General features: G+C 41.8%; 2 protein-coding genes across 5 annotated transcripts; one reads left to right on the top strand and one right to left on the bottom strand.

Annotated features, from left to right (window-relative positions):
* The first annotated feature begins 140 nt into the window (after nt 1–140).
* On the top strand, nt 141–18180 carry znf410 (zinc finger protein 410). 2 transcript variants are annotated; one of them, XM_026143158.1, is made up of 13 exons: nt 141–743; nt 1033–1119; nt 1206–1257; nt 1382–1514; nt 3928–3997; nt 4445–4627; nt 9343–9564; nt 12072–12228; nt 13157–13338; nt 13839–13928; nt 14085–14204; nt 15336–15455; nt 17038–18180. In XM_026143158.1, the coding sequence occupies exons 3-13, from the start codon at nt 1235–1237 to the stop codon at nt 17136–17138; spliced, it is 1401 nt and encodes a 466-aa protein (XP_025998943.1). In that variant the 5' UTR covers nt 141–743; nt 1033–1119; nt 1206–1234; the 3' UTR covers nt 17139–18180. The 2 variants fall into 2 exon arrangements, with proteins under 2 accessions (XP_025998943.1, XP_025998945.1); XM_026143160.1 differs by lacking the exon at nt 3928–3997 and having other exon boundaries at nt 145–743.
* On the bottom strand, nt 17259–27821 carry entpd5b (ectonucleoside triphosphate diphosphohydrolase 5b). Of its 3 annotated transcripts, none has more exons than XM_026143161.1 (14): nt 27535–27821; nt 25180–25400; nt 24640–24719; nt 24288–24431; nt 23715–23790; nt 23238–23273; nt 22840–22928; nt 22669–22751; nt 20909–20970; nt 20437–20538; nt 20022–20165; nt 19655–19711; nt 19356–19471; nt 17259–18097 (listed from the first exon to the last, which is right to left on the bottom strand). In XM_026143161.1, exons 2-14 carry the CDS (start codon nt 25397–25399, stop codon nt 18014–18016), a joined length of 1293 nt encoding a protein of 430 aa, XP_025998946.1. In that variant the 5' UTR covers nt 25400; nt 27535–27821; the 3' UTR covers nt 17259–18013. The 3 variants fall into 3 exon arrangements, with proteins under 3 accessions (XP_025998946.1, XP_025998947.1, XP_025998948.1); XM_026143162.1 differs by lacking the exon at nt 27535–27821 and adding an exon at nt 26781–27493; XM_026143163.1 differs by lacking the exon at nt 17259–18097 and adding an exon at nt 18252–18373.

The raw sequence follows: 27821 nt of genomic DNA, 5'->3' as shown, positions 1-27821 counted from the left end.
ACTTCTTTTAAAGGTGGCCTTTTTACTTGATATGTAATGAACATGAACACTGTTTTTAAATGTTAATAATCCAGTGCCAAACAAATGTGATCAGTATATCCCAGTAAAACAGTCACTTTTTTTCAAGCTTTAGATCCTGTAGACCCTGTTGCCATTAATACTTGCTCCACGGTAGTCTAAAACTAACTGTATGCTAATATCTTATTTATTTTTATGTAAAATGTACTGCATGTCACCACCAGGGAATCTTCGTCATTCAGCTGCAGTCTTCACGGGTCAACATTCTCCATCTCACCCTATCCCTATAGCATCCTGCTCTATCACACCATACCTCTCCATGTCTTCCTTCACTACTTGATCTTCCTCTTTTCCTCTTGCCTGGCAGCTCTATCTTCAACATCCTTTGTCCAGCATACCCAGTATTCTTCCTCTGCACATATCCACGGCCCTCTAACTTTTACTCCAAACCGTTCAACTTAAGCTTTTTACCTCTGATATATTTATTTGTAAAAGGGAACAAGGAAGCCAATAAGCTATTGAACTGACTGAGAGGTCAGTTTTTACATTCAATTACACATCTCTACCGCTAGATGGCGTCGATGACACAGAATGGTTCTTACTGAAAACGCGGAAGTGTCTTAAAATTGATGTATCTGAGCCTCCGTAGCCCAAACCTGCTCTTTGGAGATAAATATACATTAAGTTACTCTTACGCTGTGTCCTGCATACACATCTATTGCAAGGTAAACTGTTTAATATCACCGGAGAATTAACGGAATTGTATAGCTGTCTAGTGTGTCGTCAGCGGGGATCCATCATTTGGGAAAATAGCTCCGGTGGCTAGGTGCTAGCTATGCTAGCTAGGTAAACAGGCAGTGTGCCATATGCCTGTTTTTATCCAGAACAGTTTAGATGGATTTTATTGAGGTTTGGCTACACTTAGCTGCAGTTGCCGAGCATACAGTGGCTCTTTGTGTTTACCAAAAACCTCCGGAGGTTTACTTGACAGCTTTGTCTTGTTGTTGACCGCAGAGCTCGTACCATGGATTTGACTGGAAGATGACCTGCAGCCCGAGCTTATGACTGACAGATTCTGCCGTTCACCAGGTCACATTTGAGGTGTGTATTATTGTCATTGTGCTCGAGCCACTTATACTGACGAGTATTTTCGTTTATTAGCTCAGTGGTGTTATTTCGCCCTGCAGGTTCCACACAGGGTGACCCATGCTTTCTGATGAGCTTGACTCCAAACCAGAGGTAAGCTTGCCATCATTTTCGCCCTCCGAAGGGAGACCTCTTTGTGGTGCAGGGATCTGTTAAATAACACACGAGGTTCATCTTTTTTTCCATGCTGTGCCTCTTCTCCTTCCCCATCACTCAGCTGCTGGTGCAGTTTGTGCAGAACGCGTCCATCCCATTGGTGCAGGGTCTGGAGGACTCGGAGTCCAAACACTGTTGCCTGCCTCTGCTGGCCCCTGCTGAGAGCTCCCTGTGCACCCCGCTGGAGCTCACAGGTGAGCACATGCTCACTTCTGTTGTCTTGTCCACTATTGGGCAGAGTAGTGATATTCGTGCCACATCTTTCATTACTACATCCAATCGTTTTGGGTTTTTTTTCATTGTCTAGTAATATTACTACCAGAGCCGTACCTTGTTATGGAGACAGGCGTAGAAGGTCCCTAACCCATCAGCAGGATTGGTATCTGCTCCTTTGTGGAAGGAACAGGATGAGTACTGCCAGAGCTACAAATTGACCTCCAGCAGGCCACTGGTGTGAATGTCTCTGACCAGACAATCAGAAACACACTTCATGAGGGTGGCCTGAGGGCCTGATGTGCTCTAGTAGGCCCTGTGCTCACTGCCTGGCACCATTGATATATCATTAACATGTCTCTGGAAGGACACACAGACCTCTAGAGCTTAGCCAATGACACCCTGACTGCCATTAGGTATTGGGATGAAATCATTGGATTTTCAGACCCTATGCTAGTGCAGTGGGTCCTGAGATCCTCCTGGTGCACAACAATGCCTGGCTTTATGTGGTGAAGATATGCAGGCAGTCTCATTCCTTTAACTGGACCAAAATCCAATAGAATACCTCTGGTTTCACCTCAGACTGTCCTAAAGCTCAGTGATGCCCTGGTCCTAAACTGGGAGGAGGTCTCCCCCAAGACACATCCTGTCATCTCATTGGGAGCATACCCCAACGTTGTCAGGCATACATACAAGCACATAATAATAACAATAATGATAATGATAATAATAATAATAATGTATACTTTATTGATCCCTGTGGGGAAATTACTCTCTCTGCATTTAACCATTCACTCAGTGAAGCAGTGGTGAGCCACTGATCAGGCGCCCGGGGAGCAGTGTGTGGGGACGGTACCTCAGGGTAGCTGTTCAGTGGATTCAAATTCCCGACCTTCCGATCATGGGGTGACCCTGCTACCTACTGAGCTATCCCTGCACAAAAAAAAAAAATAGCTGACCATTGTCGACAGGATTCGAACCTGTGCGGGGAGATCCCAATGGATTTTTAGTCCATCGCCTTGACCGCTTGACACATTACCCAGTCAACACCAGTATAGATATCCAGCATTTTTTTTCCCTCCACTGATGTGTTTTCCAAGTGTTATTTTGTTTTTATATTATGTTTTTTTAGCAGTGTATATTCACACCAACATTGATACATGTACCTGCACAATTTCTGTTAAACTGATACACCAATCACAGCTTTAATCATAGATTCTTGTTCTTTAAAAGATGATGATGATGATAATGATGAAGAAGAATAGAAGACAAAAGATACCTAACCAACAATCTCTGCCATTTCCTGTCTGTGTCATTTAGAAAGAAAATGTAGGTGTAATTATCTGTAGTGAGTGATGGTTGCGGCGCTGAGCACTGACTGAATCATATACAAGTGTATATGAGTGGCACTAGCTACAGCCGGCCTTTGTGTGTGGAATAGTCACATAAATACGTGTGCCACATTGTTAAATTCAAATGCACTAGTTTGTGAGAAAACATGAAATTTGTTGTCTGTGAAGGTTCTCAGTCATCCAGGTCATCGTAGTCAAAGGAGCTTGCAAAGAAAAGCGTCTGGACTTCTTTAAGTTGCTTGAAGACGTTTCACCTCTCATCCGAGAAGCTTCTTCAGTTCTAAGGTCAAATGGTGGAGAGTCCCAGATATAAACCTAGTGGGAGTGACCCCCCACAGAGGGACAAAAGGACCCCTGATGATCCTCTAATTGCCTGAGCCAAGGTGTGAAACTGGGCGTGGGTCCCAATCAGCCAGAGTTTCGGGTGTGTTCATTGTGAAACCTGGCCCCACCTTATCATGCGAATTCCTGAGGTCAGACGGCCCAGGATGTGAGTGGGCGTTAAGGCGTCTGGGAAGGGATCTCAAAACTGGATTATAGATGGCAGAGAGTTGGTGTCGTAAACCCCCGCCTCTGTTCAAAGATGGTCGCTCACAGTGGACATAGATGGCTTCTTTCACTCCTCTTTCAAACCATCTGTCCTCTCTGTCCAAAATGTGAACATTGGCATCCTCGAAAGAGTGTCCTTTATCCTTAAGATGCAGATGGACTGCTGAGTCTTGTCCTGTGGAGGTGGCTCTTCTGTGTTGTGCCATGCGCTTGTGAAGTGGCTGTTTGGTCTCTCCAATGTAGAGGTCTGAGCATTCCTCGCTGCACTGTACAGCATACACCACATTGTTAAGTTTGTGTTTTGGCGTTTTGTCTTTCGGGTGAACCAGTTTCTGTCTGAGCGTGTTGCTGGGTCTGAAATACATGAAATACATGAAATTTGTTGCTAATTAAAATTTTTGTCACATGAAAATAAGCATTTAGAAGACCCTTGGCAATAAGAACAGTTCTTCACAGCATTCTGATTGTTTTCATAATATCTCTATCCCTTCAGATTTGCACTGGTGCATTTAACCGTCTATATTTGAAACCTGGAAAGCCTTCCACGGCTGTTGAAAAAGACGGTAAATCATCTCTACGAAAAGAAAGAAAAGCGCTTGCTAGAGATGCTTCAATTTGGAAGGACAGATATTCTTTGTGACACAATGTGTCTACGATTTATTTCTATTTTTTATTAATCTACTTTGAATAAGAGGGGCAGATCTAAAAGAGCAGACAGCACTGATTGTAAATGAAGGCTATATTTGCATTCAGTGTTGCTTATCAAGTTCTATTTTGTGCCTTCTTGAAGTCTCATACACACACTGAATACATTTAGTTATTTTAAATCAGTCTTTGAGTTGTGCCTTTTTTATAGTATGTTCATGTCTGCTAGTTTATATTCGTGCTATTAAATCAGTACAGTGCACTTGTCATATCTGCGTAAACAGCTCACTGATTATTTACTGTTTGATATTACTTTACAGTAAATGTGTTTTCAATTTGACACAATAACTGATTTCCTCCCCCAGATGGAGGCCTAAGCCACGAGCCTGAGAGTTCCCCCTCCCTGACAGAGTTTGGAGGCGTGTCAGAGCAAAGCTCATTAGTAGTCCAGACGCACTCTCACCCACGGGCTTCAAGCCCCCCGCCCATCCTCCATGACTTACAGCAGTCAGACAACACTTCCTATGTCCTGCTGAACCTTGCAAAAGGTAAACGAACATTAAAGGGACGTCGTTTGTCTCTGCCAAAGTCTGAATTATGTTTTTGCCACACTTGGCATCCATGTTCTTTAGTTCAAATGCTTGAATTTATTTTTGTGACTCACGATTTCTTCCTTTGCAGGCCAGCAAAGTAACGTTAATCCTTTGGTTCTACACTCACTGGCCACTTTGTTAGGAACACCTGTTCTACTGCTTGTTAACACAAATATTTAATCATCCAATCACATGGCAGTACCTCAGTGCATTTGGGCATGTGGACATGATCAAGACGACCTGCTGGTGTTCAAACAGAGCAACAGAATGGAGAAGAAAGGATAAGCGACTTTGAATGTGGCATGGTTGTTAGTGCCAGCCAGGCTGATCTCAGTATTTCAGAACCTGCTGATTTGCTGGGATTTTTCCCACAAAACCTTCTCTAGTGTGTATTGAGATCGACAGACTACGTGACTTTCGCGCGTTGCATTGTAGGTACGAGTGGCAGCAAAATCAAAACACTGCATCAAACACTAGCATTTCCAGCACCGGTAACCATTAATTCTGCATTAATCCATACTTGCATTTTATTTGCCCCAAAAACAGTTATGTACAAAACGAGAACACGGCAGGTCCGTACAAAGACAGACTTGACGAAAAGGCAAAAAAAAAAGCACAAGCAAAAAATCAAAGGAGTGAAAGCGTCAGACCCATATGAGCATACAGAGTAGAGATGGCACGATACCACTTTTTTATGTCCGATACCGATATCATAAATTTGGATATCTGCCGATACCGATATGAATCCGATATAGTGTTTTTTAATCAACAAAACTGTTTTTTAAATATCTTGCTGCATTTTGTATAAGTTCATACTCAAGTTTAAAACAACAACTACACTAAAGCTATTCTGTTATACCTGTATGCAAAAAAAAATATTTCATAGTTCAGCAATACTGATCAATCTAATAAACTTAAACCTACACCATCCTCCCTATTCTGGTATTTTAAAGAGTACTTAGCATAAATATTAAGCAACCTAACTAATAGGGTTCAAACTCCCAGCAACAACAAAAATAAATAAATAAAAAATAGGGAACCACCCCTCACGCTCCACCTTATGATGCTTAATCGACGTAATCAACCTTAATTTGATGCAGTGTGGAAAAAAAATGCACAGAAATCAATTATTTTTCAAGAAATATTAAATAGATTCAACATCTTTCTTCAACAAAATTGCAGACTGCACAGATGGTACCTTCCCAAAGGAAAAAGTACTATAGCTTACTAGGGTATATATATTAGACTTAATAGTCACTATATACAGTAATTGACTTCTATTCATTTTACATCAAATTAAAACTTTGGGTGTCAGATAATTATTTATTAAAAGCTCGACATTTTAAATGAGAATAAGAAAGAAAAGTATGTCTTTGTGCCCCCTTTTCCCTGTTCATGCCCTATCAGCCCCCCTGGCTAAACTTTGCTAGATCCGCCCCTGCACAGTTACCAGCGTCAGCTACTAGAAAAAGATCCTCGAGTAGAAACTAATATTAAATACATTCTAACAACAGCTGATCAAGCTTAAACGTGCTGCTGTTGTTCAGCCGCTGGTTTCCTCTTTCTGGTGCAAAGTGGGCCAAAAGCAAACTAGAGACACGGACTAGCGACAGAAAAGCCGATCAGCTGATCGTTAAGCAGTTTCATGATTGAAGTAGCAGCAAGAAGAGGCAGTCGCTCCATATATCGTTTGTTAAGCTTAACGCAGGAATGCTTTACAAACATTCAGAGATGGACTTACACACTTGCTTTACTTCTCTCGGGATAACTTTGTCGGAGATGAAATGCCGGGTTGCTAGCGAAGCTCCAAATGCTATCCAGACCACGACAGGTCCCGCATGCCACAGCCGCTCTATCACGTGATGCATACTGCTCCGACGTGCTAACGTTCTGAGGTGAGTTACGGCGTGTTGCAAGTTTTGCGAGGTGCTTTCGTGATATTTAATGGATCGGATTACATTTTTTATTTTTCTCCGATATCCGATCCAGTAATTTAGGTCAGTATCGGACCGATACGTAATATCGGATCGGTCCATCTCTAATACAGAGTGGACTAAAGACGTTAGCGTGCTGCCCAACTTTCATCATGCACATATTTATAATTATATGGTCCTAAGTGTGAGTGCAACACTCACAAAATGTTTAGTAACTTCAGATCCCTGCAACAAGCCCAGGTCCAGTTTACTTTTACTGTTGTAATTTTGTTTTTTCTTTATCTCCTGTACAGGCCAACGCAATCTATTTGTCATTTCACAACATTTTCAGATCCAATAGATACAAAACAAGTGTTTCTTAATTCATTCAATTGATTGTCTTTATTTATAACTGGCATTATTGTTTCATTCTATTATAGAGTCTTATAAGAAAGAGGCAAAATTGTATTCCATCGTGCTTTATTAGCTGCTTCAGTGAAAAACAAATCAACAATGCAAAAAAAATAATAAAAAATAACCAGATCAAAACAACATACTGGAAAACAGTTATTCATCACTTGATTCCTTCAATACAACACTTGGACACATATATGCAGACTTTTCGTGGCTGTTTTGATCTCGCTCTCTCTCTCTTAACCGATCAAATCTCGCTGTGGTAGCAGCTTTACACTCGGTCTGACCCAGGTTGATAGAGGGGGCCCAGTCTGGATCACATTCCAGCATTTTGTAGGCTGGTTTTCCTACAAAGCACAACAAACATTAGCCCGCAAAGCCACAGTGAACAAAGCAGCATAGCACAACAAATTAAATTCAAATCAATATAGACTTATTTGTAACCTACATCAACAATTATGTTACGATAAATTACGTAATAACTGCAACAGAAGACTTGCCTTTGTGGAAATGCTTGGAGCAGACTAACATGTGAGCTGCAGTGTTCTGAAACGTCATATTTGGTCTTCGAATGGCTGCAATCCAGGCCATCCGTTGGCTCTTTGTTACTTCGGAAACATGGCTTGAACAATTTTTCTTCCACTACAGAATCCGATAAAAAACGATCTCTTTACCCGTCGGCTTCCCGTGGCTGTCATGTGACCGGCTATTGCAGTTAATAATACAACAGCTTCTTGCCATTCTTTGTGTTTCTTTTTATTGCTGTGTGACTGTTTTCTTGTGAAAGCCTGCGTGCGCTAGTACCGCTTGCCACTCGTACCTACAATCCTTTGCGGTTTTGACGTAACATTTTCGATCTCTATAGAGAATGGTCTGAAAATATCCAGCAAGCAGGAATTCTCTGGGTGAAAATGCCTTGTTGATGTCAAAGGTCAGAGAAGAATGTCCAGACTGCTTCAAGCAGATAGGAAGGTATCAATAGCTTAAATAACCACTCGCTGCAGCCAAGAGCAGAAGAGCATCTCTGAAAGCAAAACCTGTTGAACCTTGAATCAGATGGGCTACAGCAGCAGAAGACCGCACTAGGTATCACGCTTGTCAGCTAAGAACAGGAAAACAAGTTTGCAGTTCACACAGCCTTACCAAAATTAGACAATAGAAGATTAGAAAAGTGTTGCTTGGTCATATGAGTCTTGATTTCTGCAGCGACATTCAAATGGTAGGGTGAGAATTTGGAGAAAATAACATGAAAGCATGTGTCCATCCTGCCTTGTAACAGTGGTTCAGGCTAGTAGTGCTGGTGTAATGGAGTGGGGGATATTTTCTTGGCGCACTTTTAGCCCCTTAGTACTATTTAAGTATCATTTAAGCTCCACAGCCCGCCTGAGTATTGTTGCTAATCATGTCCATCCCTTTATGACCACAGTGTAGCCATCATCTGATTCCAGGAGGATAACGCACCGTGTCACAAAGCTCAGATCATCTCAAACAGCTTTCTTGAACCTGACGATGAGTTCACTGTACTCGAATGACCTCCACAGTCACCATCTCTCAAACCAGCAGAGCATCGCTGGGATGTGGTCGAACAGGAGAATTGTAATCTGCAGAAGCTGTGCGATGCTGTCATGTCAATATGGACCAAAATCTCTGAGGAACGTTTCCAACGATTTAATGAATCTGTGCCATGAAGAATTAAGACAGATCTGAATCAAAAAGTTGGTCCAACAAGGTGTACCTAATAAAGTGTCCAATCAGTGTGTATCTTCTAACATTTGCTTTCTATATTAAAAAAAAAAGTAATATTACTGTTAACTGACAAGCAAAGTTTCATATAAAAAGTCTAAATCCCGTCTTGTGTCTGCACTTTCTGTCTTCCAAATTCCACACACAGCGCCAAAAAGAAATGGGGTGACACATTTCCATTCAAAAAAGAAAAAATATTTTGGCTTGAAGAAATGAGCCTTGGCAAGCACATTCTCTTGGTTCATCAGGCCTTGGCAAGAGAGTCAAAAAATTAATTTTGGTCTCCTCACATACACCTTTTGTGCAGCGCGCTGTGTTCTGTCTGTGATTCAGTGAGACGTGATGGAGAGACGTTTCACTGGACAGAATTACTTGTTTATTAAATGTACTCAGTCCCTGAAGAAAGGATTGTCATGTTTTCTTATATTTCTATTTGGGTGTCTGTTGAAAACTTCCTCCCGCTTGCTTAGAATAGAGCAGCATTGGAAGAACAATAATAAATAAATAGAAGTGACCTAGAGCGCCTCAGAGATATACTGCAGCTGTCTTCTATTTCAGTTACTCTCATCCTGACCTTTTTCTTTTTTCCCCCCCCGTCAGGCATTACAGCCTCCTCAGAGTCCCTGATCTTCGCCGCAGATGGCGCCGGGGATGATGAAGATGAGGGGGTCCCATCGGGGGACTACGGAATAGATGGCAGCGCTCCCTGGTATCTGCGGGTACAAGAGCTGGCACATGACAGCTTGATCGCCGCCACACGGGCTCAGCTAGCGAAGGATGCCAAGGCCAGCCAGGACGCCAGAGCTGCAAGTGTCACGAACGGTAAAGAATTCTTCCAGGGATCTTATACACCTTAAAGTTATGTCAAATATGCTCTTTTTGAAACAATATTAAAACAACACTCATTGGATGTGAGCGCTGCTAGTGGTGTGTGCTCTGTAGGCAGCTATTTGGGATTTAATATCAAGTTTGAGAATAAAACTGGGGGGAAAAAACCAAGAAGTAACGGCTGTGTAGAGGAAGCGGCGTATATTTTGGTAGCAGGCATCAAAGACAGAAGAGAAATGAGGTCAGTGAAGAGATGAAAACGTGGTGTAATCAGCTCTGACTAAAACTGGGTCCCAAAATTCTCGTCTCGAGTCTCCCAATCAAAAGGAATTTGTAGCTTTGTCTTTGACTGATGTACAAGTGCGACGGCAGATATTTAGTAGAGCTGTAAATGTCACAATATAACGAAGCAGTGATCAGAATCCAGCTCCCGTGGTTATTTTATGTCGCTGATGATTTAGTAAAAATGTGGGGTGGCAGGAGGTCAGGCCTGGGGACACACATGCAATCAAGCAATTAGGAAGATGTTATATTGCAGAAAATAAAATTAGCTGATGGTTCTGAAATATTGTGTTTGCTTTATTGCCAAGAGTTATATAAGTAAATCAATATCACTCATGTCTGCACAGTAAATATAAGCGAAGAACAGGAGCCACTTAGATGTGCACAAAGAGAAGAAGTGGGAGGGACAGAGGCTCGATGCTTCACAGATTATATCTTATTTGTTGAACCTTGTTCAGAAACCAAAGTGTAAATCTGCCAGCAAGTGCGGTTATAGCCAGGAAATTGTTTAATAGCTGTTAACCAAAACCTGTTACTGTATATTCATCAACTCCTTTTCAATACAGCATTCATTAAGCTGTAATAAAAAAAGGCTGTGGTGGCCTTTGAGTCTCAGCGGTCACAGAATCCAGTGTGACAACAGCTGCTGGCTGTAGCCTCATGTTTCCCCTCTTCTTTTCAACTTTCTACCATCTATTTGAAAGTAATGCCGACGCTACACTTAGAAAAATCTCTAAATGGCTATTAAACGCTCGTCCGGGTCTCGCAAACTCAAACTCCTTTGATCGTCGACTTGTTTACCGTCCTCTCCCGCATTGCGTCTCGACCTGTTGCTTATTTAGCGGCGTCTGTCCACACGTTTATCTTATCTTACTGTAAAGCCTCTGCTCTGATCTGAAACAGACGCTCCACAGTGCTGCTGACCCGCACCAGGAGTCAGGACTACATCGCAAACCATTTTAAGTTGCCTCCACAGGCTGCCTGTTAGATAAAGCATTTACCCATGACATTTAAGGCTCCATGACTCCTAGCTACATCTCTGATCTTTGAACCCCCCACTTCTGAGTCGAATTGCAGCTGGAGGTCCATGTTGAAAAGTGATATGGGAGTGTAAGAAGTTTACTTCATATCTCTGCCCAGCCCCGGGTTTGTTTCCTCCCATCTTGACCTGACTGGGATTTATTTGACATGTTTGTGATGATGTGCACAAACAAATCAAGTGGTAACTAGAAGGCATTATTGTTTGTGCTGTTTTTTTTGTGTGTGTTGAAAATAGATTTTCAGGTAAAATGGAAAAGCTGTCAAGTGTCTTAAAATCTGCAATTTGTCTCTTAAAAGTGGTTATGTTACTCTGTGCATTCTTCTTTACTTACAGGTTTTCACATAGTCCAGTTTAGGTTCAGATACACTCTTTTAATACAGCTGATATTTTTCAGCACAGTTATCTTTGACTTTTTTGTATTTGTATCAAGAGCAGCTAGAGCAGCTAGTAATTCAGCCGTGTGAAACAAGCCCTTCAAGGCCACCCTCCCCTTCTTTGGATTGACAGATCCTCAGCAAGATTAATTGCTTTGGCACCTTCATCACCTAATGCCAGGGTCTTTAAGCTGCTAATTGATCAGTACAGGAAGCAGGCAGCGTGTTGCACAGCACTGGTTTCTTCTTCTGCTTCAGATTCTGGCTGTAAATGTGACTCAGGATCAGGGACAGCTGGCTAGCGCATGTCCTCGGATCTTTGAGGCTGATAGCAACAGGAGTTTCTCCAGCTGTCTCCTGGGCAGAAGTCAAAGTCAAGCGGGGGGTTTATCAGACATATGGGGGTAGTTTGATCCACAGTACTCACTTGGGAGGGGAGAAGTGCAAAATCACTGAGTGTAGTGGAGGTTTGTGATGCAGGAAGGCAGCACAGGGGCTCTGAACCTACTGCATCTAAATCTAACTTCCATCAGATTAGATTAGTTTCTTTCAGCAGCAGGATATCAGTTACAGGTGCTTTACAGCAGACACCAGCACAAACTAAACTGTAGCAGATAAGCGTGGAGTGTGGTCGGGTTAAATGGGACTGATTTCATTCATCTCTGAGTTTTGTTTTGGTTGCAAGTCTCAGTCAGTAACCAGTGATTAGCTTTTATAGAGGTATGCTCCAGAGGCCGGGGACACTCTCGCTGCTGGATTGTTTACTGCATCACCTCGCTCACTTTCCTCTTCCGGTTGCCTAGGTGACCACACACACAGTCTGATAGCAGACGGAGACAAACGAGACCTTTCTGCCAGAACGAGCCGCCCCCTCTCCAAGCAGATGCGCTGCTCGTTTGAGGGCTGCTGCAAGACGTTCACCTGGCCCGCTCATTTCAAATATCACCTCAAAACACACAGGTAACGCATCGCACAGACAGCACGGGGGGATTGTGCCTTGTCCAGCAGTGGTTCAAGCATAGGGGATGTTGCTCAAGTGTGCAAATTCTGATAATGTGGACGCATTTTTCAAATTAGAAAATAATACAGCGTTGTTGATGTACACATTTCATTACACACAGGAACGCGTGCACCAACTGTGAAATGTGTTAATAGAAAATTACATGCCTGTAATGTCTGTAAAGTATAGATACAAGTCAGACAAAAAGATTCAAGCAGCTAATGTAGACACCACAAAGTCATACTCTGTAAGCTAGAGCCCAATATGCAACAAAAGTGCAGAAAAGAACAAATTTGTGTGTATCATGGTATCTTGGTTATTTGTTGAGCTGTGTAATGCCAGAAATTAGTGTCATTTTTAAGTTGTAATGGTGAGCAATCAAGTCCTCCTGAATGTCTTTGGTTCCTGCAACTTTAATCTTCATGTTCTAGTATAAGATTTGGTGTAAGATGTGTAACAGGCTGCTCTCCAGACACGTTCTGCCCTCCTGAAGTACCCTCAAGGGCAGGGTGAGCTCGATCTTCAAGCTATTCTGTGTGATGTTTTTCAAGTACAAAAGGCACTAGGTTTGTTCAGCAGTTGTAAAATGTAAGCTGGAGGTGTTGGCTTTAAACTGCACAGGTGTTTTACAGCCACAATGAAAGGAGTAATGGCAGCTCAGGAAAAGGTTCCTGCTTTATTTGTTGGGGAGGCAGAAAGACTGTGCAGGGAGCAGAAAGCACTGCTGTGCAACAGGAGTTTCTCCAGCTGTATGGCAGGAGCTCTGTTAATACCAGCGTAGCAGATCTGTTTGAGGCTACCCTGTCTGACCTCGTGGCGGGCTTTAACCAACGAAGCACGTGCACGAGAGACGTCGAGGTTTGTTTGTCATCTTATCTCGGCTCGCAGGAATGACCGGATGTTCAGGTGCGGCGCAGAAGGCTGCGGGAAGAGTTTCTACGTGCTGCAGAGGCTGCAGGTTCACATGAGGACTCACAACGGCGAGAAGCCCTTCATTTGCAAGGAGACGAACTGTGGCAAGAGGTTCACCACTGCTGGAAACTTGAAGAACCACAGACGCACACACACAGGTGGGGAAAGCAGGACGGACCCCTGCATTTAAAAGCCCAAATGTCCTGGAAGCAATAACTAACTAAGGCCATTTGACTCTGCTCATTTAATGCTTCCTTGGCAGAGTTAATGCTGGAGATTTGAAGAGTCAGCAGCACTGGCCCCTCCATTTTACTGCTGCAATCAGTAACACTACTCTGTCATATTTTATTTAGGGTGGCATTAAGGTTTCTGATGGCGTGCTCCACAGTCAGTTAGGTGACCTGTGCTTAGTTTCCGCCTGTATATCTGGAAGAATGAGCCGTAGCTGACTTATCTGGGTTATTTTGGTCATCGCGGCTTTCAGAAACGACAACAACAAAGCTGCAGTTTATTGTAATTTCCAGTGCGTCGGGGCCATTCAACGCATCCCTTTGAACGCATCCGCATCTGATACTTTCTGCAAAAATAAGAGTTTAATTGGGGCTTTGTAATGCGGAGGTAAACAATATGTATATTTGTGGTGGGTGGCTGCTTTCAGGAGAGAAGCCTTTTCTGTGTGAAGCAGATGGCTGTGGGCGATCCTTTGCAGAGTATTCCAGTCTACGAAAACACATGCTCGTGCATTCTGGTGAGTGGGACAAGTTCACAGCTGCGCAGCAGTGCGCTCCTTTGTAATTAGTAAGCTACAGATAAAGTGTAAAGTAGTGCGCCTTGTAGACGGCGTCCTGCAGCAGTTCAGAAGAAGAATAAAGTTTTGCTTGGTGTCTGTGTGCGTACTTCCCAGGTGAGAAGCCTCATGTGTGTGGGATCTGTGGGAAGACTTTTTCTCAGTCGGGCAGCAGAAACGTCCACATGAGGAAGAGACACGGAGAGGAAGGACTCAGTAGTGAAAGCAGAGAAACAGGTCTTTCTCCCTTTGTCTGTCTTACTCACTCACACACACACACACACACACACACACCCACCCACCCAGTGTGGTGGGTGGATATGCTAATCCTTGGATTATGTAGCTTCAAGCTGCCCATACATTTTAAAGTCTGCATAGAGATGGTGTTGCTTTAATTTACATTTAGGAACATTTCTTGAATTGTTAATGACTTCTAGCACTTAAAAATGTATCATTCACATTTTTATTCTTCAGGCCCAGTAGCTGAATTGTTTTAGAATGCACATAGCTTCAAAAAAGAAAAAGCAGAGACAGCAAAACGCTGCTGCAGGGGAAAAAAAAAAACGAAGCCTGTTGGGCTTTTTGTGATGGGGTCAGATCCTCTAAGAAGTCTTTAATCACCAAGTTAAAATAACATCATCTTGCTTTATTGAAATGCATTCACCTGCTGAGATAATTGAGTGAATATATACGGTTAATCTTCCAATACAGCTGAGGCAAATTTACACAGTCACTCCTGTCTCTATTCTCGGTATCATTTTCAGTACCTTTCAGATTAAAAGGATCGTTCATTGAGCTTTTCACATTCCAGCATCTGGAACAATTGAACAAAATAAGCTTAAATTCATTTTTAGCATGAAACAATGACAGCAGACAGCACATTTGCCTCCTTGTCACATCTCTGTAGCAGCAGGGAAGCACAGCAGCTGAATCACCGCAGAGGAAACGCTGCCAAAGCTCTAATTATAAACAGCAGATTTATTCGGGTCAGCCTCCCCAAAGAGGCCAGTCTTTTGTAAAAGCAGTGCAAAGGAAGATGCAGTTGCACAACAGCCTGGTAGTTTCTGTTATTTATACATGACAAGAGGTACTGGATTAATTATTAAATTGATTGTGAATAACTAGAATAAGCAAACAAAAATCAACATTTATACAGAACGCATTCTAGAAATCTAGATTCCAGTTTTTATCAATTATTTTTTAACTTCAGAGCATCATTTTCTAACCAGCACTGGCCTGTGGTGATCACACCGAGGCTGCAGGTTGAGTCCTGGTTTCTATAAAGATGACGGATTACTCTAAATGTGCTCTCTCTTGTGTTGAGGTTTGGGAAAAACAAAAAGTTTGATGTCTGTGTGCAACTGACAGGAGAGGCTCTGACACAAAGCAGCCTGCTGGAGGCAGACGGTGAGAATGGAGACAATATGGTCACCATGACAACAACTGTGGAACCCATGAATCTCCACCATGCCATGCTGAGATCACCAGGTAGGCGTTTGAACAAGTATGACAGGAAAAAAAGGCAGTTCATAAAGAGTGGATTTAAAAAACACCTAACACATCTGACAATGCTGTAGCCCTGCAGTAAACTCTCATTTGGTGAAGCTCATAATGTTCTGTTAATGTCAGGGATGCTGAGTCAACTTGTGGTGTCACTAATGTCCCATTAAGTGTTTTTCAGGGAATGAGTCTTTTGATAACGGCGGCTACACTCAGGCTGTGTAGACTTGTGTTTGCTCGAGTTTTCATGTCTCTGAAATTTCACATTTAGGCTGTTTCCAGCAGTTCAGCTGGCACTCTTTGCATTGTACCTGTTAAATAAATAAGATTAAAAACAAATTTGTAAATAACATTGATAACCTCATGCTGGTAATAATAAATTCACTAGTGTAGCACTGCTGCTTGCATATTATTTTTGTTTTGAGTGTTCGCCCACCTCTCAAGGTTTTGTTTTTTTAACCAATCAGCCATAAAATGCTGATGCGGTATTGTCATCACCCCGCAGCACAGGTGGGCGATGTGGACACGATTACTCAAGAACAAGGCGACATGGGATTCTAAAATTCATACCATGGGTGCATCTACCACAACTCTTGGACGAGTATGAAGTTTAATGACCTTGACCTCAAGATCAAGGTCAGAGGTTAAGCTTTCAGAAAATCATCTGAGCGCGATAACTCAAGCAGTTATTGCACTGGTGGCTGCCAGTATTTTTTTTTTTACTTGGTAAACAAGAAAAGACTGCGATTCAAGCGCCTGTGTAAATGGTTATGGGACTGTGTTGATGACATAGTTCACATAAGCAATGACCAAAGTGTCAGTGCCAACCATAACTTTCAACTGTTTATCCAAAATATAAGAGCTTGTTCCATCCTTCTGTGGAAGGAGCTTGAATTTATGAGACAGACAGACTCTCTGCTTTAAAGATCAAACTTAACACTATTTTTGATAAACCTTATAGTTACGTCTGGATCAGGTGACCTTTGCAATAGGTCGAGGCTCCTGGGGGCTTCACATAATGCACTGTTTCTTTTTCACTCTATGTTTATACACATCCTACATTTAATCATTAGTTCTTATTCATCTCTGGATCTCTTTATTTGTCCGGTCTCTCTCCCCTGATCCCCAGCCAGTCACAACAGATGACTCCCCCCTCCCTGAGTCTGGTTCTACTTGTGGGGTTGTTTGTTTTTTTTTACTCTCTTTACTAAAAGGGAGTTTTCCATTCTCACGGTCTGATTTTTGGGTTTTTCTATTACTGAAGGCTCTTTATCTTACTATATAACGTGCCTTGAGGTGACTGTTGTTGTGATTTGGTGCGATATAAATAAAATTAAAATTATTTGAACACTGAAGAGCCAGGTGATGTAGTTCAGACGTGTGGCTGGGAAGCCTGGAAACATCCCAGCTGCATACAACTTGTATGTATTGCAGAAATTCAAGAACGGCTTCATCAGCACAAAGGCTGAAAGTGCTTGGTTTGATTTTACAATGTCTGCACCTTCATGTTATTTTAAATACATACAGGGTGAATAACATCCTCTTTGAACTTTCCTTTGTGTTTGTGTAGGCTCTGCAGACTCTGTGGTAGTTCTCTCTCAACCGCATGAACTGGTGACCATGACAACGGAGGGCCATGCATATGGAGAAGATGTAGTTGCTCTGCTGTAGTCCACCTTCACAACAAACATCGCACACTGCGTGTTGCAGCAGCACTGGGCTGACTGCCACAGTGGACTACATATAGATATGTATCTGTAAAAAGATGACTTTCAGACCTGTAGACCCTTGTAGATATTTGTAATTAGCAACCAGTGATGATTTTATTTTAATAAGCGTGAAATGGCAAAGTTTGTACAAACATTTTTTTTTCCTCGTGTTTTTGAGAACAAAGACTCCCAAAGAAATACTGAGACGGGTTTTGCTAGTTTATGAAACTATAATGACCAGGAATGCTTATGTGCTTCATCATTGTAGACACTGAAATGCAGTGATGGTTGTTAATGAAAAACAAGTACCCCAAAACCTCAACGGCTGATAAGTTAAATTTAAATGTACCAGACACCCATTATAGCCATTATTCTTTTGACTAATAACGAAACACTTAACATTAAAAACCACTCAAGCACAGTTAATCAAATGCTGCATGTAAATGCTGGTATTACATGACTTAACAAGTCAGGCCTCTCTGTTTATCAGACTTAGTAAAATAGAAAACATCTATCTCAAATAAATTCTATATCCACTAATCCCCAGAGGTGCATTAACAGAGTATGTTATTGGTAAAATGTTTCATTCAGCCTCTTGTGCTTCACTTGTTCTCCGAGTGGGGCAATGCATTGCTCATATATAGCTCAATATATTAACACTTGAGAATAATTGCTTTTTAAAAGAAATTAAGAATTACTCATGAGGTTAGTTCTGCCCTTATAAAACCAACACCAGCTGTCTGCTGCTCTTAGATAAGGTAGTGCACATTACTTGAGTGTGGTTAGTGAGCGCCACCTAAAATCAGCTTCTCGTTGTCAGTGTACGCTCCTCACTTCTCAGTGAATCTTCAGGTAGTGGAAGTGATCCAATGTAGCACCCAGTGCCCAGCTAGCCTCCACGTTATTCACTTTCTTGGTTAGCTAAGGATGGAAAAAAAAAAAAAAAAACCCACCAAATCACTCAAAGGATTTTTGTATTTACTGAAATAAAAAAGGTAATGGAATTTTTTGTGTAAAAGTGCCTCTTTTCCTTTGTTTTATTAAAAGAGAATTGACACAGACAAGTTTCTACTCAAAGTACTCCCAACTTTTTACAATTTTTTTTTTTCCAAGGAGTCCACAGATCCCTTCAAATCATCGGTTGCTTGTGTTTCCTCTGCAGTCTAAAGGCCCTCAGAGACTGGGAAGGTTATCCCGCTGACAGATATAAAAGCAACCACTGTTTTTACAACCTGCAGGTTACACTGGCTTCCTCTGTGCATCAGAGCTGAAGGTCTTTTATCTCATTTCCACTGATGCAATACTAGTGCAGAGACACTTTTCTTTTGGTGTTACATCTGATAGCATTATATAGTGAAAGTTGGGTAAATAAGAAAATGATCAAAGCAGACAGAATCTCATTGGTCAGTTTCTTACAGCAGCCCAATCATTTTTGATGCCATTTCTGGACCCAGTAGTTTTCTTGAAAAGGTCTGGCCTATAGCTGGTGCCCCAAGCAAGATTAAGCCTGCAGTTTTTACCTCTCAGCCGAAAAAGGCAGATTGAATATTGTTATCACTCTGCTGACGGGTACCACTGGCTGCAACCAGTGTTTCTTATATCCGCACTAAATCTGTCTGTGCTTCATTTTTCCTGCATGGCTGTGTGGAGGTGTTGGGTGTTAATATATGCTTTAGAATGTAAGTGCCATGAAACTATCAGAAAATAACATTTTTGGCCCAGTTCCCTACTGTGGAAATGCACAGAGCCCCTCCAAAGGTTCCCAGTCCCTGGGGAGGGTTTCTGAAATGCAACTCACCCTGCAATTTCTGGTAGCACACTTATCTGCTGTTTTCAGTGTACATAGTGAATTTTCAAACATAAAAAGGTAGGATGAGATATTACCATCTCTTCTTTGACTAATGTGTCAGGGCCTCTTTGAAGAAGGCCTGTGAAAATGCTATGAAGTGTGAGGAGCTATTTTAAACCTTTTCATTTGAAACATTGCTTGTGTCTTTTGATAGGTTTCCATCTTATGATTCATCTGCAAGTTTGAACTAAACAGCTCGAAACATAAATAGCTGAATTCATAAAGCCGCGCAGCCTTGTGAAAAATTGTTGCGTTGGGTGTACTGCTTCGTTTGCATTCTTATAACCAAGGCCAGAACCCTGTTAATTTTATTACACAATGCTGCCTCACCTGCAAAACTGTGTTCTCTTTAAAGCCAAACCCATCCTTCAGTAGACAAGTGATGTAAGTCATGTCCATACACAGGAAAGGGTGGATGGGAGGGTACTTGGTCATCTTATTGCACACTAAGCAGAGAAAAGGATAAATAAGGGCTGTTAGGTGTTAGGAATAATCAGTCATCTGTATTCTGCTGTGGATGAGGGCAAGATTTCAGATAGAAATGAGCTCCATTGAGATGCACACTGTGTCTCAAGTACAGGGAGCTGCAGATCTGTCATAGTAATGATGCATTCCTTCGCCCATCTCACCCTCCTTGGCTCTCTTCTTGAAGTCTCTGACCTCCAGCATCCCTCCGTGGACCTCATCTGCAACGGAGGTGACTGAGGTCATCTTACTCACATTTAAAAATGCTACACCATTCATTACAAGAACAGGTCTACATGTACATTTCCATAATACTAGTAATAGAGCTTGTGGCCTTTCAGCTTGGACTGGCAGAGAATAGCAATTTCTTTAATACCTACACACCTATAGCTCATCAAATCCCCTGAGACAGGTGCAAGTGACTCACATTTCCCTGCCTATGTCTAGTGCTGGAATGGGTAATGACACCCTACTGGGTCTGTATAATTATATAAGGTGTGTACAAGGGGGTGTGTGTGTGTGTTCACTAACCGATAAGGCCCGCATCCACAGCTCTGTCAAAGTAATAGGAGAATGCATAAAAAACATTGGAGTCTTCAAGCTCGTACGGCTGATGAATAATCCCCTTCACCACCTTAAGTACTTCCTGATAACAAAGCTTGTATCCTGTGTAACCTGGAGGGGAAAGAAAAACAGAGACAGCAGAATAAAGTCAGCATCTTATGTTCATTCAAGTAATCCAAGTATGCCCTCATATTTTTGCTCATATTGCTGCTAATATTTAAATTTCGTATTATGCATTTTGCTCGCATCTGGTAACAGATAAGATCTTTTGTAAAACCCAAGGAAAAAAAAAAATCAATGGACATTTTTTGAGTTCTTCCTTGCAAACCTTAGCTTTGGGTTTCATCTGCTTACAGCTTGTTATAAGTAAATGGGATCATACCATCTGGGTCCCCGCTCACTTGATAGGTTAGACCTCCAAAGCTCCATTCATCCCTGAACTTCTTTGGCAGACAGGAACTTTTAAAAACCTGCCACTCCAACCCTGTGACAGCGCAGACACCACTTGTTTAAACTCGTGACTGGTTCAACAGCTTCACACAAAGGTTACCGTGGTCATAGAATGACTCAAAAAAAAAAAAAAAAAAAAACTCAGGCAGTCACTAACACAATTTTCTCTGAAGCACTTCAGTGATTCATCTCAGTGTATCTCAGGGCCAGAATCATTTATAACAGAAAACTACATCTCACAAAAATATCTTTCTTTACTTTTCCTTCTCGAGATTTGGAAAATCTAAAAAAGAAACCATTTGAACTGACCCACCTTCTTCTCAGTATCCATCAGTGACGTGCAATGATGACACTGACATGAATAATGGCAAAGAAACACATTTAGTTCATGTACAGCACAGTACCTTCTGCACCCAGAGCTCCCAGTGTGGCCAACCGTGCCGCCATCAGTCCATTTCCAAGATAGCTGCATGAAGTTGAAGAATTGTTACACACTTAGAAAACCAAGCAGAAACAGACTGTGCATGTGACAAATAAGTCATCCTCAAAAGAAGGCAAACAAGTGGTGTTTGCCTATAATACACATCCTCAGTGCAGCATTTGATACAGTTGACCACAACATATTACTCAAACGACTGGAGAACTGGACAGGTCTTTCAGGAACTGTACTAAACTGGTTCAAAACATACGTAGAAAACAGGAAATACTTTGTATCAATGGGTAACTTCACATCTGAGCAGACAAGTATCACATGTGGAGTTCCCCAAGGTTCCATCTTGGGACCCCTTCTGTTTAACATCTACATGCTCCCACTGGCACAGATTATAAACAACAACAAAATAAACTATCACAGCTATGCAGATGACACACAAATATATATCACAATGTCACCAGGAGACCGAGGCCCTGTACAGGCTCTTGGTAAATGCATTGAGGAAATTAATGACTGGTTGTGCCACAATTTTCTCCAGCTAAACAAAAACAAAACTGAGGTAATAGTCTTTGGCGCCAAAGAAAAACGATTACAGGTCACCAGAGAACTTCAATCTATACATCTAAAAACCACAAACCAGGCGAGAAATTTGGGTGTAGTGATGGATGCAGACCTAAACTTAGAAAAACACATTAAGACAATAACAAAGTCAGCTTACTATCACCTCAAGAATATATCAAGGATAAAAGATCTGATGTCTCAACAGGACCTGGAAAAACTAGTCCATGCATTCATCTTTAGTAGGCTTGATTACTGTAACAGCATCTTTACAGGTCTACCTAAAAAATCAGTCAGACAACTACAGCTCATTCAGAACTCTGCTGCTCGAGTCCTCACTAAGACCAAAAAAGTGGACCACATCAGTCCAGCTCTGAGGTCCTTACACTGGCTGCCTGTCCGTCAGAGGATAGACTTTAAAGTTCTGATGCTGGCCTATAAAGCTCTGAATGGTTTAGGACCAAAATACATCAATGACCTCCTGACCCAGTATGAACCATCCAGATCCCTCAGGTCATCTGGATCCGGTCTTTTATCAGTTCCCAGAGTCAGAACCAGACACGGAGAAGCTGCATTCAGCTTTTATGCTCCTTATATCTGGAACAAACTCCCAGAAAGCCTCAGATCAGCTGAAACACTCAGTTTATTTAAATCCAGGTTGAAGACTCACCTGTTCTCAGCTGCATTTGAATAAAGCACCAAATCCACACTTTAAGCTTAAATTTCAAAACTTACATTTAACTACTGATTTTATCTACTGTTCTGATTTTATCTGTTTTGATTTTATATACTGTTGTTTGTTTGTTTGTTAATTAGTTAGTTAGTTTATTTGCTTGTTTTATTCAATTTTAAATCATGCTTTTTATTTGTTCCTGTTTCTAATGTCTCTGTAAAGCACTTTGAATCACCTTGTTGTTGAATTGTGCTATACAAATAAACTTGCCTTGCCTTGCCTTGCCTAAACAGATACTAGACGTTTTCCTAATTAAACACAGATCCGAGTGAAGTCACAGAGTCAGTGTCAGAACTTGAGGCTAATTTTAAATGTGAAAAAGGAAAATATGGAAATGATCTTGATGTGAAATCAAGAAGCAATTTCTTATTCATTCACACTGAATTAAAATGGACTGTATTATGTCTCATGAAGCATACAGTCGTTTCTGAAACAGTTACCTATGAGTGTACAATTCAAATGTTGAGTTTAAGACATCAAACTTAGCAGTGTAGTCAGCAGCAGGAGCACTTTCAGTGGTTTTCTACAGTGGAATACAGAGAGCACAGAGGGTTACTATCACCAAAGGTTAGAGATCAGACAGATTTCTCTCAAGTGTTCAAACAACTGACCCTCAGTTTGGGCAGGAAAGTGATTTGCGTTGATCCTCCTCCCAGATCCAATATTCCCACTGTCTTCTTGCTTCGCGCTTTCAGGTGACCTAAAAAAAAAGTCACACTTTAATCCAGAAACCACAACACAAAGGACCGAATCAGTTACACCTGCGATGTTATCTTCAAAAGGCCTATTTGGCAAACATGTACAAGCCAAAGTATAAAATCGCTGGATCCTATCTGATAAAGATCAGAGCACTCCTGTAGGCAGGAAATTCATAGTCGGACACATTTAGCCTCTATTTGTGAACATGAGGTGTGATAACGCGACGGCACCTTTAGATACAAAGTTAAACCTGGATATAAAGTACGAAAAAGAGGTACAAATATTTTACTGTTTAATGCAGTGTACTTGCCTGTTAGAAAGTTCAGCGATATCCAAGCCAGGAGTCCTACATTTACAAAATTAGCACAAAAGAAAAGTAAGAAAACAGAAACCTGTCATTTCAGGTGAAAACAAAGACCATTTAAGAAACTAATTTTGCATATATAAAAGGCATGTAGTCCTATAAACGAGGCTGAAACGCTGACTAATCAATTACACAACGGCACAACAGACAATAGTATTTTTGCACCGCATAATTACTGACTCATCTTTGTGGTAATATGCCATTTCGTTTTCTTAAGTGTCATCACAAAACACTGCTGTAATCTTCAGCAATTTAGGTTCATGCCTGCAGTAAACAACGATTCTTTACAGAAACTGCACAGCACGCTAAAAGCGGGCAGACAGATCACTGATGCCACCTGCAAAACACCTCAGAGAGGACAACAGCTGCCGTGATATCTGACGGATGTGTTGCTTGTCGGGGCAGAGGGTGGGCAGACGTTACCTTCATTTTTGCCGTTCATTATGCTGACGCCGTCGTCTGACACCAAAAAAGGAGATTCGTCAAACACGTGTTGAACCTGAGGAAAAGAGGGAGAGACGGGCGAGAGAAAGGGAGATTTAAGTGCAACTAGGAGCAAAGGAAAGCAACAGTGAGATGGCCTTAATGTTATCTAGTGTAATGGTAGCTCATCCAGAGGTGCCCTCCGCTTGAAGGGATTAATTATTTCCCTTGGGGGGGATTAATAAAGTATCATTTATCATTCAAGGTGCCCCAGGGCTATCCGTTACTATCTTATCCCCTCCACAAGAGCCTTCCACACTAATCTCCTGCTCTCTGATAACAATACTTCCCCTCCTGTCTCTGTAATACCTGCCACAGCACTTTCCTTTTCTCCCTGCTGCTTTGTTGGATAATAGGTTGTGGGGTTGTTTTTTTTTTCACGATGGTGTCAGACATTGTAGCGCCAAACAACTCCCATATGATAAAGAACTGCACTCTACACAATGCTTGTATTGTGTAATTGCCGTCTCAGGCCTCTCAATAAGGTCTCAGTACGAGACAGTGCACTCTTACCTGGTCCAGAAGAGCCTGAGCTTTCTGTGTGGGCAGCAGCCGAAGTCCAGCTGTGGCTCTGAGGACCAAAGGAGTTCTCTTCCACTCCACACGAGGCACCGTCCTCTTGGCTACCTTTAACAGCATCCTCACTGTTTGTCCAGCCTTTTAAACAGAAACAACAATCACCGCAGAGCAGCCGAAAAGTCTACTGAGTGACTGCTGAGAGCTGAGATGACACTTAGTGTTATGTCAGCTGGGCCTGACTTGTTTGTCATTTTGCATTTCTCACTTTCATTTCTGGCAGCAGGAATGTCTGAATGAGTGCACCCTCCAACTCAATGCAACTGATCAGAGGAAACGCTGAACTCACCGTTTCAGGGACGTCGACATATGCCGACAAGCCAGGCTTTATGGAATGAAACATCTCATTGTCCAACATGGGGAGCTGCTCTGAAAGACACAAGAGCCACCCACGTCACATATAGAACCTCTTAAATTAATTTAGGGAGGTATAAATCTGCTTAGTGTACATATAGCCATGTTTAAGATGAGACACTCCGACTTAAATCTGACCAAAAAGGATTATTAATGGAATTACCTACGCACCTTGAAGTGAGCATTTATGGATTTAAAAGAACTGCAAGTATAGATATTCACTTCAGTTCACCTGAAGCGTGCTACTTAAGCTGCACAGCACTTCAGTTTTTTTTGTACAGCACCAGAGGTCTCCCTGCTACTCTTTACATTGTGAGAAAAACCCTTAGAATATTTATGCTAGGCTTTCTGCAGGCAGCCTGCATTCATTACATGTCACTGTTTCTGTATTGAGCACATAACGCCGCTAACCTAAGGAAATAAGTAAATATAGGGAAGAGAACAGGCTTAAAGAGACACCTCTGGCCTGTATTACCTGAGTCGCTCTGGATGAAGGTGTAGACATGAATGCGTGTCCCCGTGCTCCCTGCATCAAACATCACCGCGTAGAAGATGCGGCTGTGGTTCGCCGGCCGACTGAGACTGGGAAGGATCCAGGAGAAATCCAGGAAAGAGTTCCCGAGTTGGGCTTGGCTCAGCCCTGTGACAGCGAGCAGGGCCAGGAGGAGAAGTGGCACGGCAGGCTTCATCTTCATTCTGGAGGATGAAAAACAAACAGAGCTTAAATTGTTTTGAAGTGCTCCAGAACTGCTCCTGGCTAGTACTGGGAGATGTTAAATTACAGCGTGACAAGCTACAGAGTGGTAGGAAGCAATTAAGTGATTTACACCTACTGTGTTTGACCACACCCCATCATACCTTTCAACCAACCCCAGAGATAATATATCTCAACTTCCTTACCTGCTTAGTCAACTCCAGCAGAACATTTAAGAAACATAAAAATTTCACCCTGTTGAACTTAAATTGGTTGACTTTGATCTTGATGTTCAATCGATACATGCCTGGCAACTGGAGCAAGTCTCAACATCTTTTTACAGAAGTGCACAATTATGAAACCTTAAAAACTCAAGTCAAGTGCTCCTATTAGAAACACTGCTGAGACAATGTCGCAATGATTGCAAAGAAATTTAACAGATATTTAACATCAGAAATGTTCTTCTAAATGCAAATTTCACTTTTTAATTTCAGCGATTGTACATGTGCTATGATTTGGAGCAAGTTACCAAAATGAACACAGTAAAAAGAAATGCTCGTCTGTGAGTCTTTCAAAAAAACAGGGTGAGGCAATTTTTATTTGTAGTCTCAATATCTGCTCTGAACATGGGGGAAAAAAAAAATCAGACCAATCTGCATAGATTAAACATCACAACCAGTGTGCTTGCAAATTTGGTGTAATCATTTGCAATCACAACTTGGTTTTTGATGTTACACTTCAATGGGAATAAAGGCTAAAAAATAATCCAAAACTCATTTTTGTTTTAAAGTTGTCCTGAAATTGTGATAAAAAATAAAACAGGAAAGACAAATGTATAGAATGTTATATGCAATTTCAGATTGTAAGAGGAGCATACAAATGAATGTGTGTGTGTGTGTCTGTCTGTCTGTCTACTGGTATTTTCCCATATGATCATATTTAAGAGTTACAGAGAATGATCCGAATAAGAGGAAATATCCAATGAATGGCAGTTCTCCGGACAAAAATGTCAGAGAATTGCCAAACTGCTTGGAGCTGATAGGAAGGCAACAGTCAACTCAAATGCCCACTCGTTACAACTCATCAAACCTTCAAGCAGACGGGCAACAGCAGGAGAAGACCACACCAGATGCCACTCCTGTCAGTCAAGAGTGGAAAACTGAAGCAACATCTCACACAGACTCACCAAGAATCAGACATGAAACAACCAAAGAATGGTGTGGGGGCACCTTTGCACCAAACCAGCATCATTTAAACACCACAGCCTACCTTAGTATTGTCACTGACTAAACCCACTCCTTTGTGACCACAGTGTACTCATCTGGTTTCTTGAACATGCCAAGACAGTGAGTTCCCTGTACTCAAACGGCTTTCACACTCACCAGACTTCAATTTAATAAAGCACATTTAGGATGTGGTGGAACAGGAACCGCAACAGTGGGATGATGTCATGTCAATATGTACAAACATCTATTAGGAATGTTTCCAGCACCTTGATGAATCCACGCCATGAAGAATTAAGGCAGATCTAAAGACAAAAGGGAGTCCAATCCGGTACTAGTAAGTGAAGTGGCCGGTAAGTGTATATAGTCCATATTAATATTTACTGGCTTGCTACACACAGCACATCAGTGTTTCAAGAAACCAAATTCAATTTGGAAGGGTATCAATTAGGCTGGTTAAGCTAGCAAACAAAAGTAATAACGTGCATGTGTGATGGCCGCTAATGTTTTAAATAGCCTGCATTAACATTTACTGTCTTTCGTTTGAACATGTAGCGATAACGTTATCCCAACTTTCCAGTTTTCTTATCTTACTTGTTAACACTACCCTGCGTACGACTGATAACTGAAGTTAGGCTGAAAGTTAACAGCGCTGACTCTTATTTAACATCCCTGTTGTATTAGTTTTCGCCAGCTATCGGATAACTCGCATGACTGAAGTGTTGCAGAAAGCTAGCCAGTGAAGTTTGAGAACAAGCTAATGCCAAGCAGACGGCACTGCGGAATCATAAAATAATATTAAAACTTGAACAGGGAATTCTTAAAAAAACACATGACAGCTAATTACACCACAGAGAATTAGCAGCTGCCCTAATTATGCCTTACTAAACGCGAAAACACCACAGAGGCTCACCATGATGTCCGGCTAGCAGCACGCTGCTCACAGCTGACTCCCAGTGACGTCAGCGGCAGTGTTTTTGGTCTCGTGCTGAGCTCGCATAACACACTGGTGTCAAGAACAATAAACAGCTTGTTTGCTCAGTCCTGTGAATGGGAGGACGCCCGGTGCTTAATTTTGTGCTTGTGGAAGCATCCTCTCTAATGCTAACCTTTGACAGGGATTCAAAACAACAGGATCGCATTGAGTGGCAAAATTACCGCAAGTTCAAAGTTGCAACCTGCTTTTCATCTTCGGAGCTC

This window comes from Astatotilapia calliptera, chromosome 15, assembly GCF_900246225.1.
Source record: "Astatotilapia calliptera chromosome 15, fAstCal1.2, whole genome shotgun sequence".
Taxonomy (NCBI): Eukaryota; Metazoa; Chordata; class Actinopteri; order Cichliformes; family Cichlidae; genus Astatotilapia; species Astatotilapia calliptera.
The sequence above is the reverse complement of the archived record's forward strand: the minus strand, read 5'-3'. Positions and strand labels throughout refer to the sequence as shown.

Bases quoted from the DNA above. Each gene is read 5' to 3' on its own strand.
- znf410 (XM_026143158.1), top strand. From the start codon at position 1,235: ATGAGCTTGACTCCAAACCAGAG. The intron at 1,515-3,927 runs GTGAGCACATGC...CTATCCCTTCAG, and splicing joins CACCCCGCTGGAGCTCACAG to ATTTGCACTGGTGCATTTAA. The intron at 13,339-13,838 runs GTGGGGAAAGCA...GGCTGCTTTCAG, and splicing joins CCACAGACGCACACACACAG to GAGAGAAGCCTTTTCTGTGT.
- entpd5b (XM_026143161.1), bottom strand. From the start codon at position 25,399: ATGAAGATGAAGCCTGCCGTGCCACTTCTCCTCCTGGCCCTGCTCGCT. The intron at 24,432-24,639 runs GTGAGTTCAGCG...TCTGTTTAAAAG, and splicing joins ATGTCGACGTCCCTGAAACG to GCTGGACAAACAGTGAGGAT. The intron at 22,929-23,237 runs GCAAGTACACTG...CTTTTTTTTTAG, and splicing joins ATCGCTGAACTTTCTAACAG to GTCACCTGAAAGCGCGAAGC.